The sequence below is a fragment of the Fulmarus glacialis genome, unplaced genomic scaffold (assembly GCF_000690835.1).
Source record: "Fulmarus glacialis isolate BGI_N327 unplaced genomic scaffold, ASM69083v1 scaffold402, whole genome shotgun sequence".
Lineage (NCBI taxonomy): Eukaryota > Metazoa > Chordata > Aves > Procellariiformes > Procellariidae > Fulmarus > Fulmarus glacialis.
The window spans coordinates 66,790-83,165 of NW_009197003.1; the positions used below are offsets into that span (position 1 = coordinate 66,790).

The 16,376-nt window shown below is 43.6% G+C and overlaps 2 protein-coding genes across 2 annotated transcripts in view; both read left to right on the forward strand.

Moving 5' to 3' along the window:
- The window catches only part of PROC (protein C (inactivator of coagulation factors Va and VIIIa)), a 10,084-nt gene extending 590 nt beyond the window's left edge, over positions 1 to 9,494 (forward strand). The window contains 7 exon segments of the mRNA XM_009572367.1: positions 1 to 23; positions 1,003 to 1,023; positions 1,581 to 1,691; positions 2,664 to 2,804; positions 3,167 to 3,276; positions 4,225 to 4,342; positions 8,926 to 9,494. The exon segment at positions 1 to 23 is cut by the window's left edge and continues 38 nt beyond it. Coding sequence (XP_009570662.1) covers positions 1 to 23; positions 1,003 to 1,023; positions 1,581 to 1,691; positions 2,664 to 2,804; positions 3,167 to 3,276; positions 4,225 to 4,342; positions 8,926 to 9,494 — 1,093 coding nt within the window.
- Positions 9,495 to 12,015: 2,521 nt separating this feature from the next.
- LOC104072794 (coagulation factor IX-like) overlaps positions 12,016 to 16,376 on the forward strand; it is an 8,769-nt gene continuing 4,408 nt past the window's right edge. Inside the window, exons 1-5 of the mRNA XM_009572369.1 lie at positions 12,016 to 12,058; positions 13,329 to 13,489; positions 14,345 to 14,369; positions 14,502 to 14,615; positions 15,868 to 16,002. Of these exons, the coding sequence (XP_009570664.1) occupies positions 12,016 to 12,058; positions 13,329 to 13,489; positions 14,345 to 14,369; positions 14,502 to 14,615; positions 15,868 to 16,002 (478 nt within the window). The remainder of the gene's footprint in view (positions 12,059 to 13,328; positions 13,490 to 14,344; positions 14,370 to 14,501; positions 14,616 to 15,867; positions 16,003 to 16,376) is intronic.

Genomic DNA, 16,376 nt, shown 5'->3' on the forward strand with positions numbered 1-16,376 from the left:
TGAAACCAAGGAAGCAACGGTAAGTTCGTTTTTTAAGGATGAATGTGGGACTAAACCAATCGTTTGTTTTCATGAAGTATTGCAGTCCAGGGTGCAGGAGATCTTGCTGTCAGCACTGAACATGCATCACTCCTGACTCCTAAGGTGTAGGCATGGTTTTGAATGTCACTGTGTTACAGTCATTGTCAAGTTACGACCTGCATGGGCCACAAAACTTGGCTGCTTATGCATGTCCCACCTGACCTAATTGTGAGGTTTAGGTCCCAGCCGGGTAATCCCAATCCCTGCTTGATCCCATTGGCTGTTCTTGCTGCCACTGAATTTTTCCCAGTCCTTCCAGTCCTTTGCCCTCTGTTGTCCATTCACCAGCTCTAGCTGCCTTTCACTGTATCTCCCCAGTCTCCCATCTGTGCCTGACAAACATTTCTCTTCTCACTAGGTCCTCTCTCCTCAAAACCTCATATTTTCAATTGGACACTACTTTTATTGTCAACATCAGTGATTCCTGCCCCTTTCCACACCCAATCATTGTGTTGGCTTGTACTTTTTCTTACTGCGTTAAGCAGAGTAGGTTCACCACATAGGATGAACCAGTCCTTGCTGTCCTTCAGACCCCAGAGTGGAGTGGGGTCTTTCTTCACGATGCCCATGTTTTGTCTGACTGGGCACAAATGAATTGTGCACTCAACAGCACAGGTGACTTACCCGGCAGTAAGTGAGAAGAAAACAGAGAAGCTGTGAGGATATTGAGGGGTTGTGGTGCTGGTGGGTCTGCAAGCAGGGCAGGGGGATCTGTGCTGAGTACGGGCAATACATGAATGTGCGGGTTGGCCAGTTTTGTTGGTTTGTAGTGCCAGTCGCTACACTGTCAAGACGAATGAGATCGATGCTGTTGACCAAAGCCCTGTGCTCTGTTGGCCAAGACCATGATACACTTTAAATCCCTCGCCTGTGAAAAATCTGCTTCTAGCCTTAATGTAAGTTTTGTTTCTCCACAGCGAGATTTTTGGAGCAAGTACGTAGGTAAGTAAAAGACTTTCCTAATCATTTCTCTGTGTTTCGTCAAGTAGTAACTGGTTTCCTCAAGAGTAACTAGTACTCAGCCTAAAAAAACCACATACTGATTCAAATTCTCATTCTCTCTTATATGGCGTGTGCAAAGAATGTTTTCCTGTCCTATCGTACAAGCAACCTTCCTAAAAAACTTGAGGTGCATCTGTGCCTATCATCAGTCATCTCCCCAGAGCTAACGCACTGGTCAAAAGTGCTCTCTGATACTCTAACCCTGCCTGACGTGGTCCAAAGAGGAGTCCCACCCCTGCTCTTCACTTCATTCTTCTGCCTTGTCTGCCTCAGGTTTTGCTCTTTCTTCCCCCTCTGCCCACTCCACGCACTCTACAACTGTAATTCAGAACCCAAACAAATACCCTTGTCTCTGGGCCAGCACCACGGAGGTATCACCATTTGGTGGCAGAAACCATGGATGATGCTTGGGAATCTGGGGAGGGTCTGTCTGTGTTCATGTTTGACCTGTGAGCTCTGTATGATTCAGGGACTGCATTTTCTTGCCTCTGTTTCAGATGGAGATCAGTGTGACCCACAGCCTTGTTCCAATGGGATCTGCAAGGACAATATTGGAAAATTTTCCTGCATCTGTAACAAAGGCTGGGAGGGAGTTTTGTGCAATTATGGTAAAGCTACCCTTAATCCACTGTAAAATAACATTCTTTGTGGCAGGGCTGTATGATTCAGGGACTGCATTTTCTTGCCTCTGTTTCAGATGGAGATCAGTGTGACCCACAGCCTTGTTCCAATGGGATCTGCAAGGACAATATTGGAAAATTTTCCTGCATCTGTAACAAAGGCTGGGAGGGAGTTTTGTGCAATTATGGTAAAGCTACCCTTAATCCACTGTAAAATAACATTCTTTGTGGCAGGGTGTGTAATATTGCTGCCCTTAATCCACCGTAAAATAACATTCTTTGTGGCAGGGATCTCTGTGTAATAGGGATCAACACTTTTGTCATTGCACAGTATACTTGCGTTCTTTACTAATGTGATTTCTCTTTTGCTTTGTGATGTGGTTCTCTTTTGCTTTGCGCTTATCTAAAGTAAAATTAACTTTGTGTTGCCGTGGGAGAGGTTTGGAGATCTGAGATACCTAAATCTTACAAAAATACTGGAAACAATTCTGGAACGCAGGGTTTTCAGTTACTTTAGAACTGTCAGCACAGGGTTGATGGTGAAGTTTTTTACAGTACAGGGGAAAAAACAATCTATTGCAAATACTTGATTGTCATTACTGTGACAATTTCTTCCTGAACAAAAGCTGGATAGCATATTTAGGGATGAGCGTGTATGTCCTGTATCGTCAACACTTTGCACTGTCTGACTTGCACTCAGTGCCAGTGAATTTTCTGTTCTCCAGTCTACCTGCTCTGACAGTAATCTCTGTTTTTTCCGTCTCTCTGCTGCCTTATTCTGGACCAGTGACTATTTGCTCTCTCAGGGCCCAAGTGCCATTAAAGCCCACAACTGTCACTCCAATTCCATTGTCAGCTGTTGCTCACTTGAGTCACGATGTTATTTTGTCGCTTTACCTTCCTGTGACTCTTTGGCTTTCCAACTTCTCATGTCTCTCTTGCTGTTCATTTTTTCCGCAGAGGTCAAATACACCAACTGTTCTGTCAATAATGGAGGATGTGAACATTTCTGTAGGGATGACCCTGCCAACCAGTGCCGCTCTTGCAGCTGTGCGTCTGGGTATCAGTTGATGAACGACCATATCATGTGCAAGCCTGTCGGTAAGAGGAAGATGTTCGTAGTCCAGATTTGAGAGGATTATTCAAACATGAAGTAAAAGGGTTTTATGGGAGAATTGTCTGCAGTGCACTGTACTAGTTTTCAAAACATTCATTCCATGCAGAGTAACTCTGTGCCTGCATTTCCCAACTCCATACCCACTTTATGGCCTTTAACCTGTGTTTGCCTCATGGACATATACAGGGGAATCAGGAAAGTGCCTCCTCTGCAAAGCACTGAGGGGCTTCCATGAAGCCACTGAATAGTGTTGCCTAAGTTAGAGAGACGGAGGAGATGCTTTAGAAGGAGGTTTTGTATTGGTTGATCTGGTCTTTGCTAATTAACTTCTCCGCATCTCCTGTAGTGGAGTTCCCCTGTGGAAGAGTGAAAACGGACTACATTGAAGCCAAAGCAGGATTCAATATTCGGCTCATTGAGGGAAGAGCAAGCAGAAGGGGAGAAAGCCCTTGGCAGGTAAGGAGAAGAGAGTTTTTCACCACAGATTGTTCAAGCTCTTCCCAAACAGCTCTGCCTGCCTAGCTGCTCCAGAAAGGCTCCTACATTACTAGTGGTGGTGTCACATGAAGCTAAGATTCCCTTAGCTTAGCTTTTTCAAAAGCAACCCAAAAGTTGGAGTAACAGGAAAAAATAGTTTATTATCTGTTAGGACTCTTGACCTTGTCACAGTTGCCAAGTTTTTTACCTTACCTTGCCAACAATGTCAAGAGAGAGGATAGTGATGACACTTACCTACTCTGTTGCTCCATCCTAATGAAGGCCACTTACTGCAGCTCGTGCTGCGTGATGCATGCTCCAGCTACTGTAACAGCCTTATGGTGGGAGTGTGAGGTGATCTTGTCCCCCTTTCTGCATGGATCTGTTCTTACAAGCCTCGTCTGTCCTAAATTGAAGTTAGCAGATTTAATCCACAAAATATGCCATAGCTTTACAGAGCAGGTTGGGACATCACAGAGAAAGGGGAGACCTCGCAGAGCTTATCATGGAACTAGGGAATGCATATAATCAGGGTCTGGTTCTCTTTGACATTAAAGGCCCTTTTACACCACAGCAAGAGAGCTACAGCCTGAGGTGATGCACTGTCTCCTGGTGTGCTGTGGACACAAGAATAATCCCTTCATTTAAGCTCTGCGTTTCAAAGCTTTGAAGTACCAAAGTGCTTCTTTGCAGTGACCAGCATCGTCCCACATTGATTTGGGTGAAGCCAGCCCTCATTCAGGAAGAATATTCAAAACTTTGTTGTAGGTGTTCCACAGGGACCCACTGTAGAGCTTTGGCTTCAGTGAATGTGACATGCTTTGGTGCTTGATGCATCTGGGCATTTTGCAACCACAAAGAAGAATGTGTACAATATTTTGTGAGCCATGCTTCATGCAGTGTCAGACCTCTCTTTTTTTGTTTCAGATTATGCTGCAAAATAGCAAAGGGAAATTTCTGTGTGGGGGTGTTCTCATCCATCCATCTTGGGTCCTAACGGCAGCACACTGCACTGAGGCAGAAGAGGGGCTCAAAGTAAGACTAGGTATGGAAAAAAAAATCTGTCCCTGTTTTTTTTAAATATAACTCTTTCATTCCCAAGATTTATAATCTCAGGAGAAAGGCCAGCAGGTTATGAAGACAAAAGTCCTTCTTGGTTGTAGGAGTAGGTTGTCTAGGAAGTATTTAATGTGTACCTTAGCACAAAACAAAAAAGTTTAATAAAAATCTGATTTCATTTGAGCCACTATCAACCTTAATATGGAAGTGAGCTTATGTCTTCTGAGCACTGCTGCTTGTCTATAAAGTAGAAAGACCTAGTCTCTTCTGCTTGTGTTTTTCTGGTGATGAAAATATTCAAAGTCATCCCAATACTGAAAAAAAAGTCTTGATCCCAGGAGGAGAATGTCACAGTGCCTCTTCCTGCCTTGTCGTTCATTTGAACACCATTACTTAAGAGAGTTTGAGTAGAGAAGGAGGACAGGTGCTGCAGAATGGCAACACCAGAAAGGCAACTGCTTTTACTGGCACTGCTGCTCTTAAGCATGAGAAAATCTATGTCAAGTACAGTACTGCTCCTGAATTAACAGACAAAAATAATTAGTTTTCCATTTACACTTAAGTAGAATTTTTTTTTTTATTAGTGTTTTCTGTCTACCGCTGGTGACAGAGGCATAACAGCGCAACTGCTTTCTTTCTCCGTTAGTGAAAAGATAGGTTGTTCCCAGTAATTGTGGAAAGTCTTGCAAATGCATTGTCTGTATACATAGCCTTGGAAATACGTTGTCTGTATGAATGCTCCATATATACTGTGGATGTGCAAATGTTTGAGAACAGAGACAATAAGACACATACGGATGGATGTGTTTATGTACATCCTCCATTGTTCAACATAAAGGATGAACGGAAAAGCATGTGACATACCCTTGGGTCCTCTTAGTGTCAGAATATCCACCTTTCCACAGAGGGACATCAAAGTAGAAGTGCGTGTGGTAGTTTGGAAATATGCATACAGACTACACATCTCCAAGCACTTCCAGTTACTAGTAGGTAATTTTCTTCCCTTTTAAGTGATTGCCAATACATATATTTAGTTTCAGTGAAGCCCAAGAAGAAGAAACCTGTGCAGTTTGCTTGTTAAAGGATCTTGGAATGTTTTAGGGGAAAAGCAATCGTCAGATGTGGTGTTTGAATGCTCTGCGGTGCTAGATGTAGCTTTGAGTGTAACTTGAAGGGGATAAGTCAGTGGGAAAATGGTAACTAGGGGAATTATTGAGGCTGCACTTAAATTACTCCATTCTGGCCTTGTACTGCAGGTCTTGGTAGAGATCTGTGCAGTCTGACAAGCTTTCAGCTGGGATAGGCATGCCCAGAGATATCTCTGCAGCAAAGAAAGACGGGGTGGGATCTATCAAGAGAGTCCTGTGGTCCTGTGCTGTCCAAATAAAAAATGGTTTTCAGTGGGTGAAGAAAAGTGTCAGCACTTGAAAACCCTGATTTGAGAAGATTTTTTTTTTTTTTTTTTTGGCTTATATGAAACTCAGGAGACATCTCACACATAAATTTGGAGTGAGTATACAGAATAATTTATAGTGTAAGGATGATCAGGAGTAGGGGCTCGAATTTCTCTCACTCTCCTAGCTGCCCAGAAGACCTTCCTTATTAACAGAGGAGGAAGCAAGTGTGTGGTTATGGACTTAGAGTTGTGACACATGAGAGGAGAACCCTTCTCTTTCAGTCTTGAGCAATATTGCTGTGGTGAGATGGAAACCACAGAAGGGTCCTTTATTGTGGTATGGGGGGGGAGTGCGGGACTGAGATGACCACAGCCTGAGACTTCACCAAGAGAGAAGAGATTCTTCTCCAAATGATACTCCAGGTCAAGCAGAAGGGAGCCTTTTTAAGACCCAGCCTAACATCATATGGTTGTCCTTTTACATGTATCTTTTGGGCATTTTACGCCACCAGAAAAGCAGTTCTTATTGGAAAAATGCATGCTGTAAACCCTAGAGACATCTAGTGAGTTACATGGAACAGAGTTTTGAATGGAGACGTTGCTGTGTCTGTGGGGGCAGGTGTGAGCTCCATGACAGTATTGAAGGTGTTCATACTGAAACTGCAGAGGTGACACTCGACCTGCCTCTGTCAAGCTGGAATACCCAACACTGTTCTGGACTCATCCCGCTGCAGCTCTCTGCTCACCATCCATAAGAGCAAAACTGGAGGGAAGCTCGCATCTGGGTTTGCACTCATGAGCTTGGGGAGTAGTCTTGTAGCAGGACTCACATGGCTTTTTAGTGTCTGAAGTGAAAAGTTAGATCTCAGAGTAGCTGAAGTTGTGGAAGATGGATTTGAGAACAACCGACGTTCCTGTTTGTGGCTCTTGTGCCTGCATCTCCAGCTTAAAAGCATCCAGAAGTGTGTTCAGAGCTCCAAGAAAATAGAGCAGAGAGGTGAATGTAATGATTCAAAATACTGTCTCTCCCTTCAGAGAACAGGTCTCTCACTTCCTTGTTTATGTAGAACTTCATAGTTAATATTTTTCTGCCAGCAACAAGATTATGATGCTTCTTATTGTGTAGAAGAAACTAGATGCATTTCACACAGCCTCTAGGTTCAGTACGTCCAGGCGTGGATAGGACTTCTGGAATTTGAAACTCGTGGGGTTGATAACTCAACGGAGAAAGGAAGTATTCAAGACCAGAAGTCAAAAGGGTCTTCTCCTGGGCTGGGGCAGGGGGAGCTGTTGCTACAGCAGCACCGGTGCGAAAGCTGTCACCCGCTTGTTCATAGGTGTCTCAGGATACAGACAGCTCATGGTCATGCTTGTATACAGAGCATGCAGAGCCTGGCAGAAAGTGTGCTCCTACACAACTCAACGGCCTTCCTCAGAGGAGATGATCTGACAGTGTTCAAGTCCAGAGTCATTTCTGAGGCCTAAAGCAGAGTTTTGTATCTGTGAAGATAGGAATAAACCCCTGCCCCTTATCTGCCAGTCAGCCCCCAGCCACAGGGGCTGCGGAGTGGGTAGCAAGGAAATGTGCTCCAAGGGTTCTACGGACGCTGTTGCCACAAAGAAGAGAGGTCATGGTAGCAGGAAAAAACAGATTTGTGAGTGATGGCTTGGTAATAGCAAGTCCTTCTGGTACTACTTAATACAGGTGCCCGTCAGAGCAGTTTCAGCCATCTGTGGTGTCTGCTGTGGCCATGTATGACTGTCTGCAGAGGAGCAAGAGGAGAGACTCATAAATAATTGGTCTGGAAGTCCAAGATCCAAAGCTGGACTTACGGGGTCTTTTGACAGTCTATTTCTGGAACTACCGTGGATCATAAAGTCCCCACGCTTGGAGACACTGACATTTTTTACAGAAAAAAAACCAAACAGCTGCAACACGTCATTGACAGGCTCAAGCACAGGGGAGCTCAGCTGCACACGTCATTGACAGGCTCAAGCACAGGGGAGCTTACTGCAAGCAAGTGACTTCAGAAGACCTTGGTCGTGCAAAGTCAGAGCAACTTGGCTTTAGAGTTTGTATCTGGAGAGATTCAAATAAGACTGAAAGAAGGCAAAAGTTAACGGGGTGGGGGGGTGGGGGAACAAATTTGAAGGATGGTATTGTGAAGCACACATTTGAAAAGGTGGTGATACTCATTTATAGAGAGACCGAGAAGGAAGGGACACTTTGGTCACACACATGCAGCATGGGCAGAGGTGAGGTGTCAGCCTGGATGTCCTGCCACCTCATCTGCTTGGATGTGCGCCTGCCTGCAACTTGGATGTGCGTAATGGACAGTTCTCTGAAGAAGTGTTTTTATCAAGTACATACTGAAGTAGGCCTTGATATGAAGCTTAAATTAACCAACAGCACAGTTCAGAAATGTGACAGCCACTGGTAGTTACTCTTGGGGCTCTCTCTTCACAGCCTATCAGAGAGATCTGTTTCTGTCTTTTCTTTTCCAGTGTATCACAAATGACTTACTCTTGCCTTTCTGTCCCTTTTCCACTTAGTTTCCTGCTTACTGTTCCATAACTGCTTGACCCATAAAGTGGCCATGATCACGTAGCACAAATAACAACTGAGAAGTCTTAAGTAGTCAAAAATTCTTTAAAATACAGATGCAAGATTTCAGAAAGGAATAGCCTTACCCGTCAGTCGTCTTTATCTTATAAATCCTGAAGTTCAGTTATTCAGGCACTGGTTATGCAGCATAAAGCTCATGTACTGTTGTAAATGTCTTGCTTTGCTGTATGCTTGCTCTCCCAGCTTTTAATGCTGACTCGAAGAAGATTTTCCTCCTGAAGAAGATCTCTCAAGTTGCACAAGTGTGCCGTAATACCAACACAACAGGGCAATACATAGGCGTTTCAGTTTCTCCACGGATGACTGTAGCTCTGGGGTACCAATTCATTTAGTACTGTATGTATTCATGATTTAGGTAAATATGGAAAGTTTACAGATTCGTCCATCTAGTAAGAACACTGTTAACCTATAACATAAAATGAACAAATATCTATATTACAAGGGAAGTAAAAACATGAAGTAGAGTCCTAAAGCCCAGTGTAATCCAGATGCTTTGGTGTTCAAGCTGAAGGAAGGTTCGGTAGCATCTTCTTGTTTGCTCTTCCAGGTAAATTCCATCGTCTCCGCACTGAGGCAGACGAGCAAACCATTTGGGTTGACAAATGTGTGAGCCACGAAAATTACACCAAGGAGACCTCCGATAATGACATAGCCATGCTGCACTTGGCTGAGCCCGTGATGTATAACAAATATGCACTTCCGATCTGCCTTCCCACCCGCGACCTGGCAGAACAGGAGCTGACAAGGAGTGGGAAGCAGATGATGGTAACTGGCTGGGGCAGCACAAGTGATGTTCAGAACAATTACTCTACTTTACTCAGTTACATTCAAATCCCCATGGTTCCCCGGAACGAGTGTGCCCAGGCGATGAGATTTGCTATCTCTGACAACATGCTTTGTGCTGGGAGCTTAGGAGACAAAAAAGATGCCTGCAGTGGGGACAGTGGGGGCCCTATGATCACTAAATATAAGGATACTTGGTTTTTGGTAGGACTGGTGAGCTGGGGCGAAGGCTGTGGAAGAAGGGAGAAATTTGGAGTCTACACCAAAGTTAGTCAGTATCTTGAGTGGATCCAGCACCACATAGATGAGATGTCGGCTTTTTGGAAGGGTTGATTCTGATACTGAGAGTCTGGAATATCGTGGCGATGTGCTAGTGACAGTATGCAGTGTAATGTACTGTCAGATCTTCAGTATTAAATATTGAGTATATGCTAACCTTGTGTACTGTTTTCCTTGGTACCTAATTTTTTTTTTTTACTTCTTTTTTTTTTTTTTTTCTTTTTTACATTGTTTACATTGGTTAGTTTCCAGGTTATGTTGTTTATTTGCAGCATGGTCCTTCTTAGGCCTTACGGGCAAGAAATAATACCCTGTTATGCTGAGATGCTGTACAGCATTGTAGAAAACAAGATAGTCCATGGTCAGATGACTCCATCTTTGAAGTGTAAAGTGACTGAATTGGTTGGGGCGGGGGGCAGAGGGGGATGAGGTGGAACTGCTGTGGATCATAAAGTGCTGAAGTTGATTCGTGCATAAAGGAAGTAACAGTCAGGCTAAGGGCTCCATGTTGGAGGTAAGCTGCAACTGAAGTCGGCTATCTCTGTGTCGCTGTCTCTGTCTCTCGTTTTTTCGTTTTTCCCCTCCCCTTTTTTATTTGGGACTGGATTTAAGGATCAATGGATGTTAAATAATAATGCTTTAAACAGCAGCCTCCCAGCCAAGGCCTGCACCAAGAATATGTGCTTCTGAGAGTGCTGAGCTTGCTAGACATACTGAATTACAAGGGAAAACATTATTGTGTTCAAAGCCAGTAAAACATGGGTCTAATTAAAGGCAGAAATCGTAATGTCAGTGAATAGCTGTGACTACTACAGGGCAGTATTTGCCTTCCTGCAGGCGACTGCTATGGATCCTCCTACACACACGGAGCCCTGCATATTTCAACAGATGTTTACAGAGCAGCTTGTGTATTTTCCAGATCAGTTGGTCCTACCTACTGAAAGATGATGGAGTGTCAGAGATCTTCTCTTAAAAATTCCAAATTTTCCTGAAGAAAATTGTTGCAAAGAAGTGGCTTTTATTATTGGAGGATGTTTTAAGGACTTTTTTTTTTTTTTTTTTTTGAATACACGTGTGTGTGTGTGTAGGAACACACACAATTTTCTTCTGATTTTGGCTTGCAAGTGTGTTTCATAGAATCCAGAAGGTTGTCTCTCCTCTGTCAATATTTGCGACTGGTTAATGATCAACGTCTTGACCTCATGGCTGTTCCTGATACACATCCAAATCTCTCTCCTGTCTTCCCCTAAAAAAAAAAAAAGAAAAAAGTGAGTATAATTGCATGGTTCTGTGTAAAGTGAATGCATTCTGGATCCTATGTTTTTGGAAAATGACACAGATAGCAAAGAGGTATGTGCTGTCGAATCCTCGTAAATTATTTAGCGTGGGAAGGTAATATGAAGAAATACAAACTTCTCTCTTGTAACTTTTGCTGCCAGGTACGTGGTTGATGGTTTCCTCACTGGGGTTTGCGCATACGGTCTTACTTGAGGAGACCATCAGTAATTACACAGCAGCTGCCGTCATTAGCAACTGCTGGCTGAAGTGTGCAGCTTAGACTGGGCCTGGACCCGGCGCAGTTTAAACAAGGCTGTTGCTGGCACTGGCTTCTGCTCAGTTTGGGCCTGATCCATGCCTCCCATGTTCATCATAGCGTTTTTATTACTTCTGTGGGCTTTGCATCAGACCCCGCACCGCATCCTGGGCTAGGTGAATCTGCACGTTGCCTTGTCGGGATTCCTGTGGTAGTGTGCAGCATCGGTGTGACTTGGAGAAACAATGGAAATCAGATCAAAATGAACTGGGTAGAGTTTGCTTTCTTTCTCCCTTCTCTTGCCCTCTTGTTACTATTTCTTCGTCTTTTTTGCAGGCTAATTTACCCTTGTTGGTTTTGTGACAATATACCAATTTCATTTTTCTTTTCCTTCTGAAGGAAATCAGCAACTGAATGTTCACTAAAAATGGAGAGCAGTTCCTCACTTGTGATGTTTCTCCTACTGATGTGCTCCATCAACAGCAGCTGTCCGTTTTCATATTCAGGTAAGTACTTCTGAATTACATGTTTAACTTAATTGTCTTACTGTGACAATCTTAGCATTTGAACTGAAACTACATTCCTTTTCTGAACACAAAGTCCTGTGGGTTGAAGAAGCATTTCCTGAAGTGCACAGGAGAAAAATAAATATTCATATATATTTCCAAGGGAAATCTGTCTTTCTTAACGTCCTACTTAGACCACTGTCCTGTTGAAAAGTATTCTTCTTGTGATGGTGAACCCAAAATCTGAATTATTTTTGCATGGCAATGTTTTCAAATTTGGCAAGCTAAAATTAGGCACTTTCAACATGTGTTCTCAGACCTTATGTTGATTTTACTACAACAACTACACGAGGTTTGGAAATGGCTTCAGAGAGCTTTAGAACAGGTGTGAGAATGCACAAGATCTCACGAATCATGATGGCTGTCCTTGCAGAGGAGGAAGAGCAGAAGTAGAGCTGGTATCTGCAAACCAGAAGGCTTTACAACAGGCATATCCTCTGTGTGATGGTACTTAAAATAGGTAAATCCTTTAACGATGACCCCAGAGCTCAAGGGCTGTGAAGGGCAGTTTCACCAATGTAAGTGAAAGACATTTTTTCCATTGACAGACAGCAGGATCTGTCCAAAGCTTTTCTCAGCTAAGAGCTTTTGTCGGCTGTTTCTAATTGCCTAGAAATGAAGCAATTTAATATTATTCTAGAATTTCAGTCATTGCTATAGATACCAATCCTGCAACTGCAAAGAAACGTGTGTCTTTATGGTCCATCTCCAAAACTGGATTCTTTGTCAAAGGATTTTGACTTGTCCAGGACACTAAACCATGACTAGGAAAAAGAGTACTGTTAAATGAACTGCTGAATGAATTTTAGTAGGCTTTGTCAGGATTACCAAGTGAGCTTGCTCCTTAGAGCACTTCTTAGCAGCAGTTTTTCCACAACCAGATGGATGGGGTTTGGATATAGGGCCACACTTGTGGAGATTTAACAAAAAGGTAAAAACCTCCATTTGCTCTAAATAGTGACTCAAGGCTCAATTCGGACACCGCACGTCAGTGTCCGGAGGTGCTTGAGTTGGCACGTGGTATCAGTACATCCACAAGGGCTGAGAGAGCCCTGATTTTCCTTCAGACCATCCTGGCTGGAAAATCCTGGGAGCACTGCTTCAGCAAGAGGTGCCATAGCAAAGACTTGCTGTGGAGCATCAGGGGGTATGTGGGGAGGATCTTACTGCCATATTCCCTCTTCTGGCCACTCCTCCCTTAATATATCGGCAGTCGTACCTCTTAAGACATCGTGGTAGGAGGGCAGATAGCTTAGTGAAGCGAAGTTGAGATGAACTAAATGTAAGTACAAAACTGACGCTTTAATGAAGGAGCGGTGTCTGGCCTATTGGGGCCACAGTAGCTACCTGGAAAGCACTGGGTCTCCATTGCTGAATATCCAACAAAGCTGACACCAAATACAAACCAAACCTCTCCTTTCAGCTTTATTTCCACATGCACATGCAGCCAGGCAACTAATAATTGTTGTGAATCAGGATGGTTAGGCAGAAAAACATAACCAGCCTCCAAAGAAGAAGCTGCAATACTCAACAGTCTTGTGGAATAAAAGATTATTTCTGCACTAATCTGCAAGTCTCAGTAGTGGGTCTTTCGATCTACTAAAAGAAAGCTTAAACTACTAGTGTCTTTTGTTGGAACACAGACTAATTTTATTTTCCTTTGGGCTGTTTACATAGATTCCTGCTCCCCTTTATATTGTTTACTCAGCTGAAAGCATGCATGACTGTGACTGTAATGATGCCAGTTTGTTGTCTTCCAGTATCGAATGTTCAAATTTGATTTTCTAGTGTTTATGAGAAAAGACGAAGCACACGAGGTGCTGAAAGTCCATAAACGTGCTAACTATTTTCTGGAAGAGATTCGTCCAGGGAACTTGGAGAGAGAATGCAATGAGGAAAAGTGTTCATTTGAGGAGGCTAAGGAGATCTTCCATTCGCAGGAGAAAACGGTGAGAAACTTCGTGTTAGGAAAAATAGAGGAAAGTTAACAATGAGCTGTGAGTAATCCTTCCCAAGCCACTGGCATGTGTGTGCCTATGGGTTCTGCAGCTTGGTAGTCAGGATGGGTGACTCAAGGCACCTGTGAGATCTCACTTTCTAAGCGAGTGCTCGGTTTGTTGTGTAAACGTTAAACACAATTCCTTAAAAGTATCCAAAACCTATTTCTGTGAGAGCCTCAATCCAGCAATGCGATTCTGACATTTTCAGAGGCCACTTGCTTGATCAGACCCCTCCAAATACAGAGGAGGAACGCCTCGTTCCCAGTAGCGTCCAGCTGGGAAGCAGGGCCGCAGGCGTTCTGCCGGGGACCTTCTGCTGAAGCAGGAGTTTGAACTGCAGTTTTAAATAGACGTGCCTAATTTCTCTTATATCTAGCCCGTGATGCTTAGGTGATGTCTTCTTTAGCAGGTGGTGCAGCGCAGGAGAAATGGCTCTTCAGAGTGAAGCAGTCGGTGCCGAGGATCTTGCATTGACACGTTTTGTGGAGGGGGGGGTGTCACTTGAAACTCCTAGGCTGCTGCCACAGACCTTGCACTGGCTGGAGCGTTTATGGATCTAAGCTCTCCGTTTGATTTTCATTCCAATACAACCCAGTTTATGCACTCTGTGGCTGGTCCACGATGCAATTGAAAGCGAGCTGCGTGGTGATGATCAGGAGATTTGCTCTGAGAATGTATTCTATGGTTCTAATCAAAATGTTAGTTTACATGCATCCTAAAAAAAACAGTTTTCTAAATTACATCTTCAGTAACCAATATGACCACTTATTGACTGTTTTCTTCATTTGTGATTTCTTCTTGCAGATGGAGTTTTGGTTCAATTACAAAGGTAGGTAAAAAAAGGAATTTTAAAAAAATCTATTTCTTCTGTCCCTTCTGGGTACAAAGAATTATGTGGCAGTTTAAAGCCAAGCTTCTCTTAATTCCTGGAATTACACTATGCCTCGTTTCTTCTTCTTAGGTTTAAATCCATGTAGTACAAATCCCTGTAACAATGGTGGAGTCTGCAAAATAAGACACTACAATTATTTCTGCATTTGCCCCCCAAAATTTGGAGGAGAGAACTGTGAAAAAGGTGAGTACAGGAACAGACACATGGACATTCATAGTGAAGGAAGGATTAAGGCTGGAATTTGCTTCTTGGATACTTCAGCTGAACCTTTGCACAGGCTTCTCACTGAGGTTATCAGTGGTGACTTTATCTGTCTGATACAGAACTGGTCGGTTGTTTAAGATTCATACAGTAGAACGGTGTTTTCTTATATGACACGTTGGGGCACCACCACCCTGGGAAGGGAATCGTGTTGTGGCAGCGGCTGTAGCTACTTCTAGCTCTGCGGTGCGGAAGAGGGTAGCACCACCTCCTGTCATACAGCAGCTGCAGTTCGGGGCTCTTGCACTCATCTGCGCAGGCCCTGAGAAGGCACATGGCCGCCTCCCATCTTCCCCCAAGAAAGGGCAGGGAATTACCTCTTTTTATCACTTTAGAGTGATAAGAAGTCCAGTAACTCCTGCCATAGACGCTTGCACTGGAGATCATTCATGGTGAGGCCCTATGCTCTTTTTAATTTCATTGAGTAAATGCATCAAACAAATTAGCCAAAGCTTAGTGTAAACCAAAAAAAAATTGTATTTGTGTTGTAATATACGAACGATGAAAAATGAAGTAGAAAAGCTGCCTATCTCTTACCAGATTTTTGGTCCTCTGAAATACTGTATCTGGTTTGCAAATGACTGAGGCATGAAATTACAGCAAAAGCCAAACTGATGTGGAAACTATGAATCATAAGTAATTTTTTTTTTCCCCCAAGTGCTTTTGTCGACCTTTTCTTTTTACAGTGAAGCAATTAAACACCATTTTTTTTTTAAATGTAACAATGTATAAAAAACTCCGTCAATTTCTTGCAGACTTGGCCCCCACTAAAATGTCTAGTACTTTAAATTTGTCATGATATAAAAGATAAGATGTGCAGATGGATCAAAACTGGATGCATTTAGAAGTGTTTGCTCTTCCAGGCATTTTCTTGCCTCTGCTCTACAGGCAGAAAGGCCTAGAGCCCAGCTGTGGCCTCAAGACAAAGCTGGCGAATAAGAAAATGGTAGAAACAGACGAACAACAATAGACATAAGGCAATGTGTTTGGTTTGCTGCAAATCAGCGGGTTTTCTGGAACCGTAACAGGTAGTTCCTTCTGTTTCCCTGCGAGATTTCAGCAGATTTTTTTCCTACTTTCTTTCATACAATAATAGTGCTAGAAGCTGTGCGCTGCTCAGGGGTCCATGCGCAGCAATAACCAATAAGCGAATGCCTGTGTGTTTCCATCGCAGAAAAGTTTGAATGCTGGTTCAAGAACGGCGGGTGCTGGCAGTACTGCAGGGACAGCAGCAGCGCCTTTCACGTGGTGTGTTCCTGCGCAAGGGATTACACCCTTCATGAGGACGGGAAGAGGTGCGTGCAAGCAGGTAAGGCATGGTCAGCTCGGAGTTATTTCAGGTAAAGAGCGGCTTTGCTGGTTGCAGAAGAGCTACACACGCTGTAGCTACTGCAGCTTGCACTTAGTGTATGGAAGAGAGCTGTCTTACAATGTTTTGTTTATTTATTTTAAATTTTAAGGTTCTTCTCAATCAGGTGTCTCTCTAATCCGGTGCCCCTGTGAGCAGCAGTACCGTCTAGGGGGGCCTGTTCCTTCTAACAGCAGCACAGACTTAGATCAACTTAACTAAGTTATGAAGCTACACCGCAGGGTTAGGAGGCGAGGGGACTTGACAAGGCTCTTTAAAACTTTGTGTTAAGGCGTCCTGTCACCAGGGGAGCGCCGGGTTTGGATTCTGTCCTG